The sequence below is a fragment of the Aphidius gifuensis genome, linkage group LG2 (genome assembly GCF_014905175.1).
Source record: "Aphidius gifuensis isolate YNYX2018 linkage group LG2, ASM1490517v1, whole genome shotgun sequence".
NCBI classification, from domain to species: domain Eukaryota; kingdom Metazoa; phylum Arthropoda; class Insecta; order Hymenoptera; family Braconidae; genus Aphidius; species Aphidius gifuensis.
In genome coordinates this window covers 25,879,170-25,902,831 of record NC_057789.1, presented here as the reverse complement: position 1 = coordinate 25,902,831, position 23,662 = coordinate 25,879,170, and the positions used below count along the sequence as shown (strand labels likewise).

At 24.4% G+C, this 23,662-nt stretch overlaps 7 protein-coding genes across 9 annotated transcripts; 3 read left to right on the top strand and 4 right to left on the bottom strand.

The window, feature by feature from the left end:
* Positions 1–260: 260 nt before the first annotated feature.
* Positions 261–1,434, bottom strand: LOC122849853 (retinal rod rhodopsin-sensitive cGMP 3',5'-cyclic phosphodiesterase subunit delta). The gene is made up of 4 exons (XM_044148697.1): positions 1,213–1,434; positions 1,001–1,063; positions 615–872; positions 261–532 (listed from the first exon to the last, which is right to left on the bottom strand). Exons 1-4 carry the CDS (start codon positions 1,251–1,253, stop codon positions 451–453), a joined length of 444 nt encoding a protein of 147 aa, XP_044004632.1. The 5' UTR covers positions 1,254–1,434; the 3' UTR covers positions 261–450.
* A 1,690-nt stretch (positions 1,435–3,124) lies between these two features.
* Positions 3,125–8,288, top strand: LOC122849851 (RING finger protein 207-like). The gene is made up of 7 exons (XM_044148694.1): positions 3,125–3,377; positions 3,589–3,879; positions 3,948–4,096; positions 4,176–5,014; positions 5,449–6,106; positions 6,174–6,611; positions 6,689–8,288. The coding sequence occupies exons 2-7, from the start codon at positions 3,674–3,676 to the stop codon at positions 7,321–7,323; spliced, it is 2,925 nt and encodes a 974-aa protein (XP_044004629.1). The 5' UTR covers positions 3,125–3,377; positions 3,589–3,673; the 3' UTR covers positions 7,324–8,288.
* Positions 3,795–11,274, bottom strand: LOC122849852 (poly(A) RNA polymerase, mitochondrial-like). 2 transcript variants are annotated; one of them, XM_044148695.1, is made up of 7 exons: positions 10,630–11,274; positions 10,184–10,371; positions 9,865–10,110; positions 9,586–9,798; positions 9,070–9,508; positions 8,485–8,992; positions 3,795–3,887 (listed from the first exon to the last, which is right to left on the bottom strand). In XM_044148695.1, exons 1-7 carry the CDS (start codon positions 10,841–10,843, stop codon positions 3,833–3,835), a joined length of 1,863 nt encoding a protein of 620 aa, XP_044004630.1. In that variant the 5' UTR covers positions 10,844–11,274; the 3' UTR covers positions 3,795–3,832. The 2 variants fall into 2 exon arrangements, with proteins under 2 accessions (XP_044004630.1, XP_044004631.1); XM_044148696.1 differs by lacking the exon at positions 3,795–3,887 and adding an exon at positions 8,105–8,353 and having other exon boundaries at positions 10,630–11,273.
* Positions 11,275–13,925: 2,651 nt separating this feature from the next.
* Positions 13,926–17,121, top strand: LOC122849849 (facilitated trehalose transporter Tret1-like). Of its 2 annotated transcripts, XM_044148690.1 has the most exons (4): positions 13,926–14,397; positions 14,837–14,901; positions 14,977–15,324; positions 15,406–16,953. In XM_044148690.1, the coding sequence occupies exons 2-4, from the start codon at positions 14,842–14,844 to the stop codon at positions 16,543–16,545; spliced, it is 1,548 nt and encodes a 515-aa protein (XP_044004625.1). In that variant the 5' UTR covers positions 13,926–14,397; positions 14,837–14,841; the 3' UTR covers positions 16,546–16,953. The 2 variants fall into 2 exon arrangements, with proteins under 2 accessions (XP_044004625.1, XP_044004627.1); XM_044148692.1 differs by having other exon boundaries at positions 13,926–14,901; positions 15,406–17,121.
* Positions 17,122–17,798: 677 nt separating this feature from the next.
* On the top strand, positions 17,799–19,615 carry LOC122849850 (dolichyldiphosphatase 1-like). Its single transcript, XM_044148693.1, has 5 exons — positions 17,799–17,965; positions 18,130–18,230; positions 18,318–18,496; positions 18,565–18,792; positions 18,868–19,615. The coding sequence occupies exons 1-5, from the start codon at positions 17,851–17,853 to the stop codon at positions 18,995–18,997; spliced, it is 753 nt and encodes a 250-aa protein (XP_044004628.1). The 5' UTR covers positions 17,799–17,850; the 3' UTR covers positions 18,998–19,615.
* Positions 19,616–21,023: 1,408 nt separating this feature from the next.
* Positions 21,024–21,802, bottom strand: LOC122849848. The gene is made up of 3 exons (XM_044148689.1): positions 21,560–21,802; positions 21,218–21,483; positions 21,024–21,134 (listed from the first exon to the last, which is right to left on the bottom strand). The coding sequence occupies exons 1-3, from the start codon at positions 21,609–21,611 to the stop codon at positions 21,078–21,080; spliced, it is 375 nt and encodes a 124-aa protein (XP_044004624.1). The 5' UTR covers positions 21,612–21,802; the 3' UTR covers positions 21,024–21,077.
* Positions 21,803–22,155: 353 nt separating this feature from the next.
* Positions 22,156–22,957, bottom strand: LOC122849846. Its single transcript, XM_044148688.1, has 4 exons — positions 22,881–22,957; positions 22,639–22,765; positions 22,327–22,559; positions 22,156–22,249 (listed from the first exon to the last, which is right to left on the bottom strand). Exons 2-4 carry the CDS (start codon positions 22,688–22,690, stop codon positions 22,181–22,183), a joined length of 354 nt encoding a protein of 117 aa, XP_044004623.1. The 5' UTR covers positions 22,691–22,765; positions 22,881–22,957; the 3' UTR covers positions 22,156–22,180.
* Between the last annotated feature and the right edge of the window lie 705 nt (positions 22,958–23,662).

Below are 23,662 nucleotides of genomic sequence, written 5' to 3'. Positions count from 1 at the left end.
TTTCTTCAACATTCATCCCCTCGTTTACCACCTCTCATTTGTTTTTTAAAAATATATATAATTTTTTTTTTTTTTCGTTAACCTGAGTGATGGCTTCTCAGGGGTCGAACAGGGGTTCGGATGAAGCCATATAAATTCACCTGAGAATTTCAAATCAATAAGTGTCTTAATGCATAAATAAAAATCATTACAACACAGTTTTTTATTTATTTAAAAAAAATTTATTAATAATAATTTTAAAAACAGTGATATGTGCAAAAAAAAAAAAAAAAAGAAAAAAACTTATTTATATAAAAATATTTAATTAAGGTGCATCGACTAGTATTTTTCGATTTTATTCGTTGCTTCATTTATCGTTGTCATAATTATCCACGATATAATTATGTAGAAGCTATTATTTTATTGGACCCTTAATATGTAAAATTAATTTATCTAGCATAAAGTATTAATTTAAACATAGAATAAAAGTACTTTACTAGTTGAGACAAGTGTATCACCATCAAAAAATTTAGTTTCAATAACAACATTTCCACTGAAAGAAGAAAAAAATAATTAATAATTTATTTTGAATATTTTAACATGGATTTTTATTTATTTTATTAATGATTTCTTACTTTAAAACTGATGCTGGCATCATTTGACTTTCTGGAGCAGCTTGAATGAGACTCTGCCATGTATTTGTACTATTTGGTATAACAAAACCAAATTCAAATAACCATTCTTCTAAACATTGTCCTTTAAATAATACTTTTTGTTCTAATCTAAATTTTTCAAGTGGCTCAACTGAACTGAAATTTATTTCACGTGATACAGCACGACAACGTAATATTTTTTTAGGTACTCTTGCTTCATGTACAACTTCTGGTACTGATCTAAAATTAATTAATATTAAATTAATAATTGTTTAACAATTAATAATAGTTGTAAAATTTAAATAACGATATTATTTATTTATTATAAAAATTATTTAACATAGATAATTATGAAAAATATGACTTACAAATCTTCATTTCCTTGCCATATAATTTTTCCAGTATCAGCATCTCTAAGATTCATCCAATTTCTACACAAAATAATACATTATTTATATTAAAAAATAATTTTAAAATAAACTTTTATTGGATAATCAATAGATAATAATCTATAAATTAATCTACTGTGTTTATCAAACATAACCTATATATTTTTTTAAACGTCAAATAAATGTCTTACACTTGAAATCCTTTGAGGATGTCTTCATTTCTAGGTGGCATTATTAATTAATTTCTTTGTACTTGATAAATTATTAAGATGAATATATTAAATTTTTGACAATATTGTTTATATACACTTTTATTTTCCTTTTGTTTACTTTAAAAAAAGAAACGTAATAACAACAAACGAGAATTTACGAGAAAAATCACACCGCCATCTTGATATTTGCCATGATTCTGGAACCAATCAAATTTCAATGTTTAAAGTTTATTGATTTTGTTAATAATAATTTAATAGTTATCCGCAAGATGGCTTGTGGTTTCCATACATCAGCTTTTCCTCAAATTTTTTTTAAAAAACTAAAAAATATATCGCGCATTCTCCCGATACAATATTTCAACAATGAAAAATAAAATAAATCAACTATTTCATATCATTAAAACAACAAATAAAAATTGCCACATAATAATTTCATAATAATAAAAATAAATCAATAAATAAAATCATATTAAAAGTTAAAAAATTAATAACTTGTTATTTCTTTGTTAATTAGCGATAAAAAAAAATATACAATTTCCACATTAATTAGCGATCTATAAAAGAAAAAGAAAAACATTATAACAATGAATGAAATAACTGGAGCATAAAGAAAATAACGAGAACACACGAGGATTTCTTTTGAAAAAATTAACAAAAAAAAAAAAAGAAAATATAATTAAATGTCTAAAAATTGTGAATAATGAATTTTCACGTGGATCAATGAACCGAGTTTTCAAGTGTTTTTTACAATATAAAAGATAAAAATAAAAAAATTTTGAAAAATAAAAAGACATCAAGGTCTGTCATGTTATACATTATCAAGTACGATCAAGTGAAGAATCAACGCGCCGGAAAATGAAGATGAAAAAAGAAAAAAATAAAAAGCAATAATAATAATAATAATAATATTTATATTAATAATAATAATGATAAAGGTACAAGACTCTCATATAGCCTCGAGTGAATATACACTTTGAAGTACACAAGTACATTTTTTTTTATTTTTTATTTCTTGTATTTCTTTTCCATCGCATGATTGACAATAAAAAGAAAAAATATTTCTTCATCTTATTATGTATATAAAATTCAGATTAAATAAAATCCAGTATATAAATAATTTTGTATTTAATTATTTGTAAAATACATTTGCTAATATATATTTTAAAATTAAAAAAAAAAATAATAAATCATTAAAATTTTTTTTTTTAAATATAATATTCAATATGAAAATTTCCTATTTGATATATCCTTCCTGTATCCTCCCAGCCTCTTTCCAATTTCCCCTCAATGTACTATATAAAAATTACAATGAAAAAAAAAAAAAAAATAATAAAAATGCTAAAAATTATTTCAATGAAGTCAAGCACTGAGGTGAATATTCTACGCGCCCGTTGACCCGTTCCAAGGGGTTAAAGAGAAGGCTACATACAGCTTCATTGGGTCGAAGTTAAAAGGGTGGTTTTGGGTCGAAACATTCGAAAAAAAAAAAAAAGAATAATCATAAACAAAAACTAGAAAAACAATAAAAATACAAAACATAAGTTTATGTAAAAATAAGAAAAAACTAAAAACAACAACAAAAACAGCAACAAAAGTCAAAAAAATTAGAAAAAATATTTAAAAAAAAAATAAAAAAAGGGTTTATAAATCTTCAGACATAAAACCAGGACTGCTGCAGGCATTGGTGGAAGAGGAGGACGATGACGTAGGTTGTATATTGCTCATGGCATATAAACCAACCCCCCCAGGAGTTTAACATAAGGGTGGTAACAATTCAACATTACGCAGACGCGTTGTTGATAAGCTCACTGGATGCATGTGCGGGTTGAAAGTAACAAAAAAAAAAAAAAGCAAAAGATGAATTGATGGAAAAAAAAAAAAAAAATACGTATATGTACAAGGGGTGCAATGAGGATAGAAAATACTTCAACTCCCAGTTTGTGGCCAAGAGGCAAGGCCTCGACATAAACCAACGTCAGACATCTCGCTGATTTTACACAGTGAAATGATAGAATCATCATGATTCGATAAATAATAATCACAATATAATATTAGATACCTTTTTTTTTTTTTTTAAATGTGTTGGGTAGATTATTGGATTGTGATTTGTGGCACACTGTACGCCAGACGGTACAACGTCTTGGGTAAATCAACAAATTAACATAAATAATTTTTTAAAATAATTTATAAAAATTAAATTTACATATATTATTTAAAATTATATATATTTTTTTTTGTACTAAATTTTAATTAGTATTATTTTAAATTAAATTTTTAGTTTTATATATATTTTTTTGGGAGTGTCTTTTGTTTATTCAATTTCAAATATTTAATAAACAATTAAATTTATTTCAGATGCAGATGTGGACAATGTGATTTGATTGATTAAATTAAAAATAAATAAATTGTTTATTTGATTGTAAATTGATATTTAAATATAATGGCATGTTCTGGAAGTGGAGTGGCTGAATGCCTTGATGGTGATGGTGGTATTGGTTTATCTGGTTTACCAAGAAATCCTTTAATATGTGGAGTTTGTCAAAATTATTATGCTGATCCATGTTTATTATCGTGTTTTCATACATTTTGTGCAAGGTGTCTACGTGGTCCACATAATGATGGAAAAATAACATGTCCACATTGTGGGTAAGTTGCTGAAAATAAACATTAAATTTTAGATTAATTATTATATTAATAAATAATTTATATTTTAGACAAGTTACACAACTCAAGGAGGGTAGTCATCAACCTCCAGTTGACCAGTTGATTCGACAACTCGTTGAAATAGCAAACAATGAAAATCCTGCGTGCGCAAATTGTGACAAACGTGATAAAACAACAATGTTTTTTTGCATAACATGTGGTAAGTTGTCTTTTTTATTATTTAAAAAATAATGAAAAGATTGATTTAATAATTGATGTATTTATTTTGTTAATTTAAGGTCAAGCATTGTGTACCCTTTGTCGTGAACATGCTCATCGTGCTAAAATGTTTGCAACACATGAAGTTGTACATATGAGTAAATGTTCAAAAGATGGACAACGTCGTTGTTCAAATCATGGTGAATTATACATAATGTATAGTCAAAGTAGTAAAACATTATTATGTACAACATGTTTTCGTGATATACCAGCTGAAGCTAGAATTCATTGTGTTGATATTGATACAGCATGGCAACAAGCATCTAAAAAAATGGAACGTGCTGCAAATTCAATATGTGAATTACAAGCTGGTGTTAGAGATAGTTTAATTGCATTAAAATCACAACTTGATGAATTACGTCATAGTTTAGATAATGAAAAACGTGCATTAAATAATTATTGTCAGGGTATGCAAGATGCTGTTAATAAAACTCATGCAACAGTTATTAGTGAACTTGAACGACAATTTGAAGCTAAAGAACGTACTGTTAGAAATCAATTATTAAATTTAGGATCATCATTACCAGTATTACAATTACATTTAATGTTATGTACTGTTTTTACAAGTGGTGCAACAAAATATCAATTTTTAGAACTTGCACATCCAATGATTGAACGTCTTGGACGTGTTGCACAACTTAGACATCCGTCCAGATCACCATTATTAAATGTACATTCAAAAATTAATTATAGAAATGAATTTTCACGTGCATTACAACCATTTATTGGTGGACAACAACAACAGCAACAGCAACAACAGCAACAACAGCAGCAACAACAACAACAAGCAAATAAAGAATTATCATTGCTTTATGATCTAACACATGGTATTCAACAACAAGAGCCTCAATTACTACAGGTATGCAATTTTATTTATGTTTATTATTTTTAAAACGATCAATTTAATTTTCAATGTATCATGCACAAAAAATAATTCCAAGTATTTTTAAAGTTACAAGATTATATGATTTTTTGTCTTTAAACTTTTTATAATACCTCTGAGTTTTATAGTTGTTTTTTTTTTTTCCTTTAAATTAGACTTATTGATAAATCTAACCAGTCATTTTAAAAAGAATAAAAAGAAAAAAAAAAATCAACATCCGTTTAATCCTATTATTCCACTACTACAATGTAATAGAAAAAAAAAATAACTGAGATTTTTCTTCAAGTATTCAGAACAATTCAACTTTTTTAAACTATTTTTTTTCTATTATTTGATATGGTCTTTGTTCCAATGTTTCATTCAACTATATACAGATATAATTATCGATAAAATTATATATATATTTTTAGAGCACAAAAACAACACCAAGAACACCAAAATCAGTACCACCAGATAGTGGTCCATTTTCAAATCATTGTAGAACATTTGATTCACAATTAAAAGATTTAAGTCAACAATTAATAACAGTTAAAGAACGTCTTGGTGAATTACATCGTGATGTATCATTATTAAGAAGAGCAAATACACCACCACTTGGTTCACGTTATGATCATGTTGCACGTGATTGTCGTTTACTTGAACAACAATTAGAACATCATCAAGTTGAACTTGAAAGATTACGTAATATATTTGATGCATTATGGGAAGAACAATTATGTAAAATACATATTGAAAAAGAAATATTCCATTCACAAATGAATGATATATTAACACTACGTGGTGAAGTTAAACAATTACAAAATTTAACACAACAATTGGAGCCATTTGTTAAATCATTTTCAGCTGGTATAAGTGCTGGTGAATTAAGTGCTGCTGCTGCTGATGCTGCTAGTCATCAACATCTTCAAGCATTATTAGATCATGTTACACGTGTACAAATGCAAGAACAACAACAGCAACAACAGCAGCATCAACAGCATCAACAAAATAGTGGTGGTTCAGTACCAACAAAAGATTGTCGACATTCTAAAAATTCTGGTAGTGCTGATAATATTCTCTACATGAAAGGTAATTTATATTTAATAATAATTGTTTTTTTTTTTTAATTTATATAACAAGTATAAATTAATTTTAGAATCAAAAGAAGTACCAGTACGAAGTAGAACACCAACATCACGTGGTGTTGGTGCTGTTGTTGATTCTGGTGGTAATATTATTGTTTATGATACAACAAATAAATCATCAGAGGGTAAACGTGGTGTATTAAGTCAGCTAATTGAAAAAGCACGTACAAGAGAGGATAGAAAAAAATCACCAGGTCGTGAAGATAGTGGACGTGATAGAAGTGGTTCAAGAAGATCAAGAAAATCACCTGATAATGATAAAACAAGAACTAAAACACCACCAGGACATTCAGCAAGTAATAAAGTAAGATCATTGTATCGTAGTCTTAAAGGTAATAGTGGTGGTGGTGGTGGTGATAATAATCATAACAATAATAATAATGATGCTATTGAACAAGAAAAAAATGATTCACATCAGCAGCAACAACAACAACTAACACATTCAAAAGGTAAATAAATATTTGATTGAAATAGGTTTACAAAGTGGAATAATAAATGATAATTTTTTTTTTTGTTGTTTGTTAAGCTGGTGCAACAGAAGAAAGTGAGTATCAACGTATATCTGATGCATCAACACTTTGTGATGCTAAAAAATCACGTGTACAAGCACAAATACATGCTGTACCACAAGAAGATAATAAACAAAAAAAATCCCAAACATTACCAGCATCATCAAAGCCATCATCACAAAAATCAGTACGTGTTTATCCAGCAAGTGATTCTGAAGATGTTTTTTATCGTAATGATAAAGAAAATCGTCGTCGTCGTCATGCTAGTTGTGATAGTTTAAGTACAACTGGTTCTGGTAATTCACGTAGATCAAGTATTGGTGAAACACCAATACGTTCATCATCACAAGATAATAAAAAAACATTATTTTTATTATTTGCACCAACACCAAAATCAAAATCAACATCAACATTATCACAAAAACAACGTTCATGGGAAACATTTCCAAGACCTAAAAATAAACGTTCACAATCAACAACAGCTGCTGCTGAAGCTCAAGCAACTGGTCTTGGACCACTTAAAAAAGCTGATAGTTTTGAAGGACATGAAGAAGCTGTACGTACACTTGTTGCTGCTGTACAAGAAAATAGAGTTCAAAGACATAATCATGCACTTCAACATCGTCATCATCGTAAAAGTAAAACTAATTAAATTTAATATTTAATTAGTCTTTAATCAGACTAAAATATTAAACGTTATTTATTTATTTTTCTTTTTTTTTTTTTTTTGTATTTTAAATAATAACAAATCAAGAATTACGCACAGTTGTTTTTAAAAAATTTTATGAAAAAAGAAAAAAACAAATTTTAATCATGAAAGTATTATTGTTACGTTGAAAATTCTTTTTTTAATTTTAATTTTCTGTTATTGTTGTTGTTGTTGTTTTTTAATATTTAAATTAATTTTTAAAAACGTCAAAAGCTGCCAATTAATAATAAATTTAAAAATGCAAAAAAAAAATTAGAGCTTTATTGTAGAAAAAATTGATAAATTAAACGAAAAAAAAAAAGCTAAAATTGAGGAGAAAAAAAAAATTGATAAACTATAATAATAAATAGATAAATTAATGAAAAAAAAAAAAAGCACAAAAAAAAATCACAAATGTTTTAAATACGTGGCGAGATTTGAATATTTAAAATTAAAAAAAAAAAATTAAAATATTGTGTAGCTAGTTTATTATACACTGCCACTAATAACGAATTTATTTAAAAAAAAATAAAATAAAGTTTCACTGAAATTAATTAAACATAAAATTATTCATAGGAATTAAAAAAATGTTTTAAAATTTAAGAGGCAATTCAGAGTATTTTATGTCTGATTGTAATTGAAATCAAATTTAAAAAAATATACACCGAATGTGTTTAATTATTCGGTAATTTTTTGGGAGGCTCATTATAGGGACGTTATTATTAAATAATATATAGTATATACGTGATTGATTAATGAATATTTAATATATAAAAAAAACAAATATATATATACAAAACAAAATGAAGAGAATCATTTAAATATTGAAATAAATGTTAAAGATCATAAATGTATACTCAATTGTCAAAAACAGGCTTCATCAAATGAGAAGAAGAAGATAAAAAAAAAAAAAATAAAAAAAAACTAAAATCATTTAATATATTTTCTTGAAGTTATTTAATTTCTCGTTATGTTTTAAAATTTTAGCGTGAAACTGGAAAAAAAAGAAAAACAACACGATCAAGAATAAACTATATACAAAATCATTATTATTTTTTTTTTTTATGTTAGTTACAGATTTAAAAAAAAAAAAAAAAAAAAAACACTTATCAACATAATAATCACCTTTTTCTAATTCGTTCTTTTTTAATATCTTCATTTGTCATATTATTTTTATGTTCATCATTGATTTTATCATCAAACAAATCAGCAACATTAACACGTTTAAAACTTTTATTAAAAAATGTAATTTTTTTACGTGGTTGTTTTTCAGCAAATATATCCAATAAACCACGTGAATCTTTTTCATTTCCTTCATTTATTAATTCAGCAGCATTTCTAACAGCTTCAATAAATCTAACAACCTCAGTAGCATGTACATTTTTACTGACATTTAATGCTTTTTCAAGTGGATTGCAAATATATAAATTATCAGTATTTGGTTTATATAATGATATACCATCTCTCAATGATATTGCTTTTGTTGAAAAATCAAATGTTGAATAATAAACAAAAAAATCAGTTAATAATGATTCAAGTGTTTCATTATTTTTATTTTTCATTATTGGAAATAAACTTACATTTCTAAGAAATGTACAGTCACAAGTTTCAGATATTCTAACATCTTCTGGACCTAAAAAATAGCATTCATCATATTAATAATCATCAATAATTATAATTAACAAAATAACATTTGTATTATCAACTTACGTGAAAGACTTTTAAGTACATTAATTGATGGAAGTATTTTTTTTTGTTGTAAATAAAATAATACTAATAATGTTATTTGAAAATTACTTATTGTTGTACCAGGTGTACCAACACCAGTTATATTAACTGATGAAGCCCATTGTCTAATTGTAAATACAAGTGGTCTAACAAATTCACATGATTCACCATAAATATATAATAACTCTGACATATAAACAGCAGTCATATTTGTCATACTAAAATCACACTCTAAACCAGTTAGCAAATGATCATATTTAATAATTGGTACACGTGCTTTAAGTATTCTTATAACATTACTAATACCAGGTATAAATGTTTGCATTATAAATGACAATAATTCCATTGTTTTTTTAGTTTGTGAACGTTGATCAGACACAATTGATTTTGTACGAAATACAAGTCTACTTCCTTGTTTTTCCTTGAATAATATAATACATAAATTAATAACTTTTTGTTGTTAATTATTATGATTAATAATTATAAATTTATAATTACCATTATATTGTTATCTAAATTCATAACTAAATCTAAATCACAACCTTTTTTTCCAAAACCATTTACTGATGAACCAAATGGTAATACAATATTATTTGGAAATAAACTTGTAAAACTATTTTCCATTTGATGAGCTGTAAAAAATCTTAATCTCGTACCAATATCATCAAGTTTCCACATGTCATATAAAATTTCCATTTGTTTTGTTATATCCTAAATAATATTAAATACAAAATTAATATAGCTTTTCTTATTTTGATTAATATAATATTAACTTACATTTGTATGATTCATCAATGCTGATGACATTTTTTCAACAGTTGGTTTGTTAATTGTTGGCACATGAATATTAGCTAAATCACTTGAACTCAATTGTATTTTTTTAGTCTTTTTTTGTCCAGCTATATTTCTAAATGAAAACATTTGTGATTGAACTGGTATTATATCTTGATGATGAATATGAGTAGCTGCTGTCATGAGGGCTTTTCTACTCTCAATATTTTTAAATTCAACCAAAAAGAAATGCTAAAACCACCAAAAATATATACAAATTAATTATCAAAATGTCATTTAATTGTTAATTTATAATTTATCTTACATTTTTATCAACAGTGTAGTGGTGCATGAGATGAATTGGTCCATAACTAGAGCAATAACTGTACAAATCATTACAAGAATCAGATGATTGTACTTCAACAATAATTGTTTTTGTTGCTTCTTTTCTTCTATTGTTTAAAAAATTATCAAATGTACTTGCCAGTGATTGATTTTCAGCTTTAATATTACCTTGAATAATACAACAACAATAATTAATTAATTTAATAAAAATATATTATCAAAAATATCATTATAAATAAACAAATATATCAGGTTATAATATCAGGTTATATCACGCGGTGAAAATTAATATCATAAAAACAAAAATACATAAAATTTATAATTATTTTTTTACAAAAAAATATTAACAATAATTGGGGCAATATTTAAATAAAATTATTGTCAATTAATTATGATTATTTTTTTAAATTTATAATAATAACTTACCAAATGTTGTGTTTAGCAATTTTGAGGTTTGGTTGTCATCAGTTATTTTTGTATGAGAATTTCTTGTATGCATACCATGACAAGATAAATAAATTGATGATTGTTTAAACACTGTTGATAAATATACATAATTATGTTCATTACTTGTTAATTTTAAATAAATATTTGTTATTATTTGATATTTTTTGGCGGTCGCTCGCATGAGCAGCGCCATTTCTAATTTTATTATTATATTTTTTTTCTATCACCAAACCGCATGTGTTAAAACTTAAAAATTAAATGTAATTTTTTTTTTTTTATCATCATCTTCTTCATGTATTTTTTTTTTTTTTGAGCTATTATTATTAAATTTTAAAAATATATAACAGTATAATTATTTAAAAAATATAACAATGACAATTTGGTGTTGTCATGTTAAAAAATAATTATTTTGTTTATTTGTTGTTTGGTAAATAATATATATTTTTGTTTATAAAAATATTTATTTAATATTTACAAGTATGTGTAAATAATAATAGTTGAAAAATACCAGTTAGTATTTATCAAGAGTTAATGACACTAGAGGTGTATACACCAGAACAATTGTAAATAAAAAAAAAAATAAATAATACTCCGACCTCCACTTTTAGCTAGTGGTCATTGTCAAGGTTTTCACTTGGCTGCATTTCAGCATTTAATAGTTGCATAATTTAACAAAACTCATATTGTATCTCTATGTAGTTATTACGTCAAACATACTAAAGTTTATGCATTAAAAAAAAAAATCATTTGAAAATATAAAACAACAACAATTCAATAAGTTAAACTTTGTTCGTGACATTATTTGATTTCAATTTATCACAAAATAATGCACAATCTAAGACGTCATTGTACAATAAAAAATTTCAAGTAATCTTAATTTGTAACAGAGCCAAGTTGTTGTATTTTTTTTTATTATTTTAAAAACAAATATTTTATGATTATTTAAAAATATCAAAATAACACCTACACGTGTTGATGATATTCTCAAAATATTTGTAATAAAAAAAACCTCGACTCAATTTCAAGGAGAAATTCTATTTTAAATATAAAAAAAAATAATGAATTTCGAAATTTTTCATATGATTTTTTTTTTTTATTATTTTTTAAAATCATCAAATTAAAAATATATGCATTTGTTGGAAGAATTATAAACACGTGTGTGTATGTATATAATGATGACCGGAAAATCATTATATAAAACGTCGTATATATTTGCCTGGTACCAGTATTGTTTGTTAATATTTTCATCACTGTAATATTATAATTGTCATGATTTTTTTTTAATCATTTGCCAAACATATTTATTAAGTTAAAATGATAATTATTGAGAATAGTAAGAGGATAAATTTGAAAACAAAAAAAAATGATTTATTGTTTGCATAAATATAGTCATTGATGATTTTAATTTCATTTTTTATCAAATTTTTTTTTTTTTAAATTTAAATACTGGATTTAAATATGCAATTTATCCGTGTAAATGGTATATTTATTGCTCCATGATTAATGACAATGACAAATAAATATTTTTGAAAAATCATAAATTTAAAAAATAAAATGAAGTTATTAACTATTTATTGAAAAATTAAAAGAAAAAACAATTACATTTAATGACAAAAATAAATACACGTTTTTTCCTTGTTAATTTTTAATTATTAATATTAATTTTATTTATTTTAATTTTCATTATCATGTCGTATTATAATTTTAATGATTTTTGTCTTTTTAAATTTTGTAACAAGATATTTTTAAAAACCACAAGATGTTCATTGGAAATTAAATTTAAAAAATTAAAAATGAAATCATTAACTAGTTTAAATAATTGAAAAACAAAAAAAAAAAAAAGGAAAATAAATATGAAGAAAATTAGTACCGATAACGTCCTTATTGTTAATTATTTTTTACCAACATGTAATTATTATGTAACATAGATAATTTTTCTCTTATCAGTATATTCGTGCGATTAAAAAAGGACTGCTGTACTTTTCCGTATTTTTTTTTCCTCTAAAAACAGCTGAATTTTAAAAGCAGACAAATCAAACTAAATTTTTATAATATAATCATTATGATTAATAAACAAATGGAACTTTCCAACAATAATTATAATTTATTTGTGATTACACAAAGATAAATATGGAAATAAATTATTATAAAAAAAAATCGTAGAAATAATTAAAATACACAAGCATTAAAATAAAATAAACAATTGATCAATTTTCGGGAGTTAATTTTTTTATTATTTTTTATTTATGTGTTAATTGAGGAAAAAAAAAATTAATATAGTCAAAAATAACAATAATAATTGTGTGTTTTTTAATTAATTCTTTGAATTATCAAATAACTTGTTGGATAATTTTGCAAAATTATTATTTACACAATTTTGATTTATTAGAAAATTTTGTAAATAAAAAAATCAATAAAATATCATGAATATAAAAAAAAAAATTGACATTAATTAATCCAAGGTTTTAAACATGTCACTCAAAAATGAAAAATTCATTTGCAAATTGTGTAAAAAAATATAAAAAAATTTTGACAGGCCGGAAGGACATAAAAAACTTCCGTTCTATATGTTGCAAATGAAAAATTAAAAATATCCTTGATTTGGACTTAGTCATATCATGAGTAAATACTTTGAACTAACAAGTGAAATGATAAAATAATTGCAAAAGAGGGCAGCAACCGATCAACAGCTCAGTAAACAATCGCCCCAAGGTATATATATTTTTTTTTATTTGTTCCGCCTTCATATTGCATATAAAATATATAATATTTATTATTTTTGAAATTTAATCTTAATCTTTTTTTTTTATATCATAACATTAAAAAAAAATAAATAAACAAATTGGATAACAATTTTTGTATCCTGGACAATCAATGTGATACTGACAAACAATCAATATATCGTTAACCAACAAGGAAAATTAATAAACAAACAAAAAAAAAAATCTACTTAACGGATATGTTAATTAATTACATTTTCAATTAGATATTTATATTTTTATTATTTTTTTTATTAATGATTAAACGTATTAATCATTGATAATATTAATTAATTTATTGTCGAAATACTTTTATCAATTTTTAATTAATATAAATTTCGATTGAGCTGTTACCAATAAATTTTCGAAAATATTTTATTCACGACATTGAACGACATGTATATTTTTTTATTTATTCATTATAAATTGTTTAATATATAAACAATTTTTTTTTTTAATTCTATTCAATGAAAAATCCGTTTTCATAATATTTTTCATACGGAAATGATTATTATAAATGCCTTAAGGCTGTTAAAAAAAATAAGAAGAAATGTTTATCTAATTGTAACAGACATAAATATATAAGGTTTTTTTTTTTTATAAACAATAAATGTATAATATTTATATTGTTGATATAAATGATGGTATCAGTTTGATGTGTATACTATGGTTGTCGACACCAATGATTAAGTTGATCATTTATGATGATGATGATGATGCTTGGGGCTCTCTTGATTTTTACAAAAGCCTTGTCCGTATATAAACCAACAAGCAGACTCTTATTCTTCTCAGTCGAGTGAAAATAGCGTGTTGTGTGTGTTAACTCATTTTAGTTTGCCAACAAAACGGAAATAAGAAAAATAATTTTAAAAAATTAAAAAAAAAAAAATCTATTTATTTTTTAAAAAACAATAGTTTCCATTTAAAAAATTGTAAATGATTAATTATATGTGATAAAAATTTAAATTTTTTAATAATTATTTAAACGGTAATTTATTATATTTTAATTGATGAGAAAAAAAAAAAATAATTAAATTATATTGTGTTTGGATTTTTCTTATTTATGGTCAATAAATTATATTATTAAATTATTTTTTTTTTTTTTAAACTTTAAATGTGTTAATATTGTGTGTGTGACAACTGATGAAGAATAGTTTATTGCTAAGAAATATAGTGAATGAATGTCACGAGGGTTTTTTGACTCTTTAAAATTGTTTTGAGTCATTCATTATCGTAGGCAATCATTCAATAATTTCATTAAACTCATTTAACGTGCGCATTCAATTTTATTATTTATTATCATGTGATACTTTTGAATGCAGCATGTGATGCAACGTTATCAACAAATTAACTTAATTAAAAATTTAAAAAACCAATTGTATAATCAAAGTTAAAAATTGTTTTTTTCTATTTTTTTTTTTAAATAGTTTGTATGATGCTTAGTCGTACAAAATTTTGGTGGAAAATATTGTCTGAAGCAGATGCAAAAAGTGTAAGTGTAATATTTATTTTAAAATATTGAAAAAAAGATAAATGATAATTAATTTATTAAATATATTTACCACAGATTGGAGTTGGTATTGCGGCTCACTCTGGCCAAATATCAGTTGGTTTATCACAAGGTTTTAGTGCAGTATTAATACCAAAATTACTTGATGATAATTTTGCAACAATTGCTGAAGGATCATGGATAGCATCACTTGGTGTTATATCAAATCCACTTGGTGCATTAATTGCTGGTTCAACAGCTGAATATTTTGGTAGACGTGCAGCAATAGCCTTGGCAACATTGCCACATGCTGCTGGTTGGTTATTGATAGCATTATCAACAAATGTACCGATGCTTTATACGGGAAGATTTATCAGTGGTATTGGTACTGGAATGGCTAATGCACTTTATCTATACGTTACTGAGGTTATTGAAAATACATAAATAAAATAATTAATATCTCACATAAAAATAATACCTGTTTTTTTAAAATAATTATTATTTTAGACAGCAGCACCACATCAACGAGCATGGTTAGCAAGTTCTGGACCAATTTTAGTATCACTTGGTGTATTGGGTAGTTATGTTCTTGGTGCATTAACAACTTGGCAATATACTGCTGCAATAAGTATTATTCCATCAATATTATCTCTGGCTCTAGTCAAATTTTTACCAGAGAGTCCAGCTTGGCTTGCACGTCATGGTCATTTAAATGAAGCTAAAAAATCACTTCTTTGGTTACGTGGTCCTGGTATATCATATGAAAATGAATACAAAGAATTATGTGGTGATGCATCAATTGAAAGACGTAAAAAAAATTCAAAAATTAAACTTAAAACAGCATTGCTTCTACCAAATGTATGGAAACCATTTTTAATATTAATAATATTTTTTTGTCTTCAACAATTATCTGGTATATATATTATATTATTTTATGCTGTTAATGTACTTAAAGAATTTGGTGCAGATATTGATGAATATATTGGTAGTATTGCTATTGGTCTTGTTAGACTTGTTGCATCAATTATTGGTGCATTTCTTGCTGGTCATTTTGGTAGACGTCCATTAGCATGTACAAGTGCAATTGGTATGACAATATCATCAATACTTGTTGTATTATCAATGAAATATAATAATTATTTTTTATTTATACCAAAAACATTACCAATTATTTGTATTGGTTGTCATGTTGCATTTTCAATGATTGGATTTTTAACATTACCATGGGTATTATCATCTGAGCTATATTCATTGAGATTTCGTGGTTCACTTGGTGGTCTTACAACTGGTATTGCACAAATTATGACATTTGGTGCAATTAAAACATATCCATTAATAAGTGGTAATATTGGTCTTGATAATACAATGATGATATTTTCAATTTCAAGTATTATTGGTGCAATATTTTCAATAACAATATTACCTGAAACAAAAAATGTTACACTTGAAGAAATTGAAAGAAGATTTTCATCATCAAATTTTAATAATACAAATCATAACAATAATATACTTTTTGTTGAAGAATTTAATAATAATAATATTGTTGAAGTTAATAAAATTGGTATTGATAATATTACTTTTGATATATCAGATGAAGGACGAGTTATTGTTGTTAAAAATAATCAATTGACTGAAATTGTTTGTTGATATTATTATATTTAGATAACACTATGTTTCTTGCCAAAAAAAACAGTATTATTATTATTATTATTATTAAATTCTATTATTATAAATATCCATGTATACGACTGTGAATAAAAAAAAAAAAAACTTTTTTTTATATTATTGTATTTAAGATAAAATAAATTTATAAATTATTTAATTATTAAAAATATAAATATTATCATCTTTTTATTGTTTATCTTTTGAATTAATATATCTATAGGTAAACATTTATTATTGATTTAATTTTTTTATATTATTTTGATATTAATAATTTATTAAATAAATATTAATATCAATAAAATTGTTTGCAAATATATTTTCTGTTTTATTAGCTTGACTGATGTGTAATTAAAGATCAAAAAAATTAAACAAAGATCAAGTTAATAACAAGCTGAATCTGGTGTACTTCTAGACCTCCATGATAAATATAATTAAATAAATTAATGTACCTATTATTTTTTTTTCTTGCTATATATTTATGCAACCAAGAAGACTAGAGTATTTCTAATTGTTATAAATTATAGTATTATAAATAAATTTATTTGCTATTTGTTTTTTATTTTATTCAATTTTATTCAAGTGTGTGTTACCTCTTGATATATCATGTTTACCGTTTAAACGCGCGTGGATTTCGTCCCTTTCGGACGTTACAAAGTGTCACTACTAATAATAAATAATAACAATCATTTATCTATCTATCATCATCAGCTCTCTCTCTCTAAGTCTAGTCAATATTTTCCACCAATAAAAAAAATAATTAATGACATGTTGAACATACTAGACATGTTTTCCTGTCTAATATTTCCCGTCATTCTACAAAATCGTCATTCGTAAACTTTTTTTTTATTTTTATTTTTTATATGAAAGAGAGAGAATATCAGTCAAGTTACTTTCTAACTTGTATGTTAACTTGATACTAAATCGACCATTTTTGAGCCATCCCGAGACTGTCACCGTGGATTGGTCGAAACCAGTTATTTTGTTTATTTTTATTTGTTTTTATTTACATAGATCATATGGTACACCAACACATGTTTATATACAGTTACAAGTCACAACAAATCACTATTTTTTGTTGCTCAAATATGACACTATAATTAATTGTTTATAAATCATTGTTAAGCTAAAAATTAGTATATTATTTTTATATCATTTCATAGTATCGATATTGAATATCGATAATTAATATCGACTATTTTATAAATATAAAAAAAAATATATACCTATATATCGAACGTGGCAGTGTGTGGGGACTGGGGAGAGACTGGAGTGTGACGCAGACGCAATATGGCGTCCTCCGGTGATGACATTATTGATGATATAAAATCACAGTTTATTGACAATAATTTAATAAATACTAAATGGAAACCATTGTCACTGACACTTGTCGAATACCCCGAAGGTAATTACAAATTAATTAATTAATAAATAACAATTTTATAAATATTTTTTGTCATTATTGTGTCAAAACAATACACACTATATCATCCAGACAAACAACAAAAGAAATATCTAATTATCTTATTTTTCATTTGTTAATTAACATATAAATATTATTATTTTCAGGGGATATGATTGGCATGTTTTTGGCGTTAATAAGTTTAATGCCATTTGCAATTATTGCTGGATTTATAACATTAATTTTATTTAGACGTGATTTACACACTGTAAGTTAATCAAGTAAACAAATAATTATTAAAACCTTTTTTTTTTATTTATTATACGTAATTTATTGTTTATATAATATTTTACAGATTTTTTATTTTATGGGTATTGTTGTAAATGAAATTGTTGGTCTTTCATTAAAATACACAATTAAAGAAGCAAGACCAATAAGACGTGATGTTGTTTATGTTGAGTATGGAATGCCATCAGCTCATTCACAATTTATGTGGTTCTTTGCTGCTTATACAACATTATTTGTATGCATAAGGTTCGTCAATATAAATACTTGTTAATTACGAATGTATTTTATTAATTTTTGTTTTATTTAATTTAAAGAATGCATCGTAATAATAACAGCACAGTGTCTGAAAGATTTTGGAAATGGACAATTGTTGGAGGCTGTGTTGGTGTTGCAATTGCTGTGACATATAGTCGAATTTATCTTCAGTATCATACTATTTCCCAGGTATTTTGTGGAATGCTTGTTGGTGCTACAATGGGAATATTGTGGTTTACATTAACTCATCTAGTCTTCACTCCATTTTTTCCAATTATTGTCACATGGTACGTTTATGAATTTTAAATTTTTTAAAACGATATTTGTTGATTATTAATTTGTTTATTTAATTTTTTGTGCAGGAAAATATCAGAGTATTTTATGCTACGTGATACAACACTGATTCCAAATGTTCTCTGGTTTGAGTATACAAATATAAGAACTGAAACAAGAAAAAGATCGAGGAAACTTGTCTCTATGAAATCACAATGACGTCTAATGGTTGCCCAATGGGTTGAGACAAAAAAGAAAAATTAAAAGTACTTTTTTTTTCTTTAAATATTATTGAAAATTTATTAAATGATTGCCTATAAAATCAATGGCATAATATCAATCATTGTAAATAATTTAATTTACATTATTTACATATTGTTTAAAAAAAAACCTCAAAGGTTTTTATTTCTTCCCTTTTTTTTTACATTAAAAATCATAATTGTGTGCTGTATAAAAAAGTAGAAATAATAATTAAATTTTTATTTCAATAATATTTTTATTTTTATTTTTTTGTTTAATTGTGAAAAATTTTATCTATGTTTTATTGTAATTTGTTTTTTCTTTTTTTTTAATTTAGATTTTATATAATATTTATCGTCATTTCAATTTTACTGATAAATCCATAATTTGCACAAATTAATATTGCCATTTTAATTAAAAATAAAATATATATATTAATAATATTATCATTAAAATTGATGTACAATTTTTTAATATGAAAAAAAATGTTTAGATAAATCAACCATGATTAGATGACAAAATTTTGTAAGGAAAAAAAATTTTAGGAAAAGAAAAATTTAATAAAATTTGAAATATAAAAGTTGAATAACAAAAAAATGAGTAATTGAATTGAAAAATAATTTTGCTATATTTTATCGATAATTGAATATTTTTTCTAAATGGAATTTTAAAAAGTACATTGTGTCTTGTGGGCACAGCAAAATATGCTACAAATATTTTAACAAAATATCTTCGAACCATGTCACACTCGACTAATCGTTTTAATATTTTATTGTCATTAAAATTATGTCCATCACTATGAATGGAAAATATTAGACCAACTCAAGGCAACGAATAATATATTTTAAAAAAATATTTTAATTTTTTCATTCATGAAAATGATTTTTTATTTTTGACTCAATACATAACCACGTGTGTTTTAGTAAATTTCAAGTATTTTTTTTTTTTATTAATAATGAGTTAAATTATATTTAATAATATTAAAACAATTAAGCAATTATCAAGTACTATTTTAATTAATTTTAAACTTAAAGAATATTTAAAAAATTGTGTAGATAAACGTTAAAATTCATTAGCAAGTGTTATATGAAAATCAATATTTAATTTCCACGTGTTAAATGAATTTACACTTGTGTCTCTCATCAAACTTGAACCACTTACACAATTATCTTATTGCAACAACGTTTATTCGGTGGATTTTGATTCCAGTCTCTTTATCTGTAAAAAAGGTTGATGTTAATATATTGTTCGTTATTAAAAAAAAAAAAAAGTTGAATATAAAACTTACAACATGATACTGCATGTAAATGATGGCTCCGCTAAGTGTGAGGCCAACCAATTTTTTGAAAATACCATCAGGTTCACTCTGTTGATATCTTCCATATGATCTTTGGTGTACTCTTGGTATCGGTTGTGTAAATTTTTTAACACCAACTAAAATAATAAATCAATTATCAAGTATTATTTTTTAAAAATTTTAAAATTAACCTGGACAATAATTATATACTTACACTGTGTAATTTTAACAGATTTTATTAATGGTTGACGTAATAGGGCCAACATGTTGACTGATAAATATATTGACTTATCTCTCAAAAAGACAACAAAAAACAATGAGGCAATAAAGGCATAAACTGCGACAAGCAGACCCAAGCAGTTAGCACTTGGTTAGCACTTATTTAGCAGACTGAAAACCACTGAAAACTGCTGAAAACTTTTTGCCATTTCTGCAAGAGACCTCTGTATTTCAGTTTTAAAATTACCACAATTTTTTTTTTTTTTAATTATTAATGATAATAAAATAATAATAACAATAATAATAATAAAATAAATAAAGTGTCGAATAAAAAAAACAAAAAAAATATTCCATGCTTCAGTCAGTGAAAAATGTAAATAAATATATCAATCAACTGTTAATTAAATTTAAACATTTTATTTTGCAATGAAGAAAGGAAACAGTTTTTTTTTTATTTTTAATTAATATAATTTATAAATATATAAAGCTCCAAAAAGTTAAAAAAAATTAAATCCAATTACACAATAATCTGATTACAAAAAATTATGAACTGGTATCATCTTTTTCAGTTGAATTTTGTTCATTGCGAATCAACTTCATCTGTAAAAAAAAAAAAAAAAGTTAATTTGATAATATATTATTGTTTAAAAAAAAAAAAAAAAGTTGATTAATATAAAACTTACAAATTGGTACAAAAAGTACAGTATGACTATTTTATATATGATCTCCAACAAATTGATCATAAATATGAAGAGGTCTTTTGGTTCTACTGGATCAAATATTATGAATGTTTGGAGAGGCTTAATTTCAGGCTCTGCATCACTTCCATATGATCTTTGGAGTACTCTTGGGATCGGTTGTGCAAATTTTTTAACACCAACTGAAAAAATTGATGAGCATGATCTTTGGAGTACTCTTGGATTCGGTTGTGCAAATTTTTTAACAGCAACTAAAACAATTAATCAATTATCAAGCATTATTTTTAAAAATTTTAAAATTAACCTAGAAAATATTAATATACTTACACTGTGCAATTTTAACAGATTTTATTAATGGCTGACGTAATAGGGCCAACATGTTGACTGATATATTGACTTGGAGACTTAGATAACTCCAGGTAACTCTCAATAATTGAGACAATGAGCTAAATGAATAATGAAGCAGACTGAAGCAGACAGCATACAAGCATATACAAGACAGTATTTAAGCTCAACTTGACTCAGCTTTGGAAGCAAAGGGTAAAATGGGGTAAAATACAAAAAAACAAAAAAACATCAAGAATGGTTTCTGCCACTTTTATGCAAGAAGACCAGAGACCTCTCTATTTAAGTTTTAAAATTACCTCAATTTTTTTTTTTTTTTTTTACCATTTTTTACATAATAAATTTTCTACACTTTTTTAGATAAAAAATGTCGAATAAAAAAAACAAAAAAAATATTCCATGCTTTAATCAGTGACAAATGTAAATAAATATAGGCATCATAATCGCAATCAACTGCTAATTACATTTAAACATTTTATTCTGCAATGAAAAAAGAAAACAGTTTTTTTTTTATTTTTAATTAATATATTTTGTAAATATATAAAACTCCAAAAGATTCAAAAAAAATTTAATCCAATTACACAATAATCTGATTACAAAAAATTATGGACTGGTATCATTTTTTTCAGTTGAATTTTGTTCATTTTGCAGTTCTTTGTCAATCAACTTGCACTGTAAAAAAAAAGGTAAGTTGATTATATATCGTTATTTAAAAAAAAAAAAAAAAAGCTGATTAATATAAAACTTACATATCGGTACAAATAATACAATATGACTATAAGACATATGTTCTGCAACGTATCAATTATAATAATGAAGACTTCTTTTGACACACTTCTAGGCTCTACATAACTTCCATATGATCTTTGGAGTACTCTTGGAATCGGTTGTGCAAATTTTTTAACACCAACTGAAAAAATTGATGAGCATGATCTTTGGAGTATAGCTCTTGGGTTCGGTTGTGCAAATTTTTTAACACCCACTGAAACAATTAATCAATTATCAAGTATTATTTTAAAAAATTTTAAAATTAACCTAGAAAATATTAATAATAAACTTACACTGTGCAATTCTAACAGATTTTAGTAATGGCTGGCGTACTAAGCCCAACATGTTGACTTGAAGACTCAACTCTCAAAAAGACAATATGCCAATAAAGCAGCTGACCAAAGCAGACAGTAGACTCAACTTCAAAAAGGTAAAATGGCGTAAAATACAGGAGAAAAAAGACTAGAGACCTCTCTATTTTATTTTTAAAATTACCGCAATTTTTTTTTTTTAGATAATTAATTTTTTACACTACCTGTCTCCCTTAAAAAGCAAGTGTTGAATGAAAATATAAAAAAAAATATTCCATGCTTTAATTAGTGACAAACGTAAATAAACAAATAAATAAATAATTTATTTATTTATAATAAATTACTATTATTGTTTTTAAAACTCAACAAAATTTTATTGAGTGAAAATTAATTAATTTAATAATATAAATATTATTAATATTAAAAATGATAAATTTCCAGTTAAAAAAGATTCACGTATTTTTATTTATTTTTCTGATGATAATTTCACGTGATGATAATTTATTTCAAAAAAAATATCAAGTAAATTTAGTTAATAAATTCAGCAGTAGACTGTTAATTTAAATTATTAACAAAAGAATTAAATTAAAATTCTTTTGATGTGTTCACAAAGCTGGACATTGTCAGATCAAAGTTTACATGGCCACATACAAACTCACAGTCGTCTTCAACTCTACATTCCTTTAGCCAAAAATGCATTCTCCCAAAATATCTTTTTACCAATCCATCAACCCACAAAATATATATATTAAACTAACATTTAGATTTTAGTTAATTTTAATTTTAACAAGCTGAAAAAATATAAAAAATGTAAATAAATATATCGACAACTGTTAAATACATTTAATGATTTTATTTTTCAATGAATACAAACATTGTTTTTTTATTTAATTAATTAATATAATTTGTAAATATATAAATATTATAGAAATATATAAATAAATATTTATAAATCACAACGAATTAATAATTATGGAGTATCATCATTATCATTATCATTATCCTT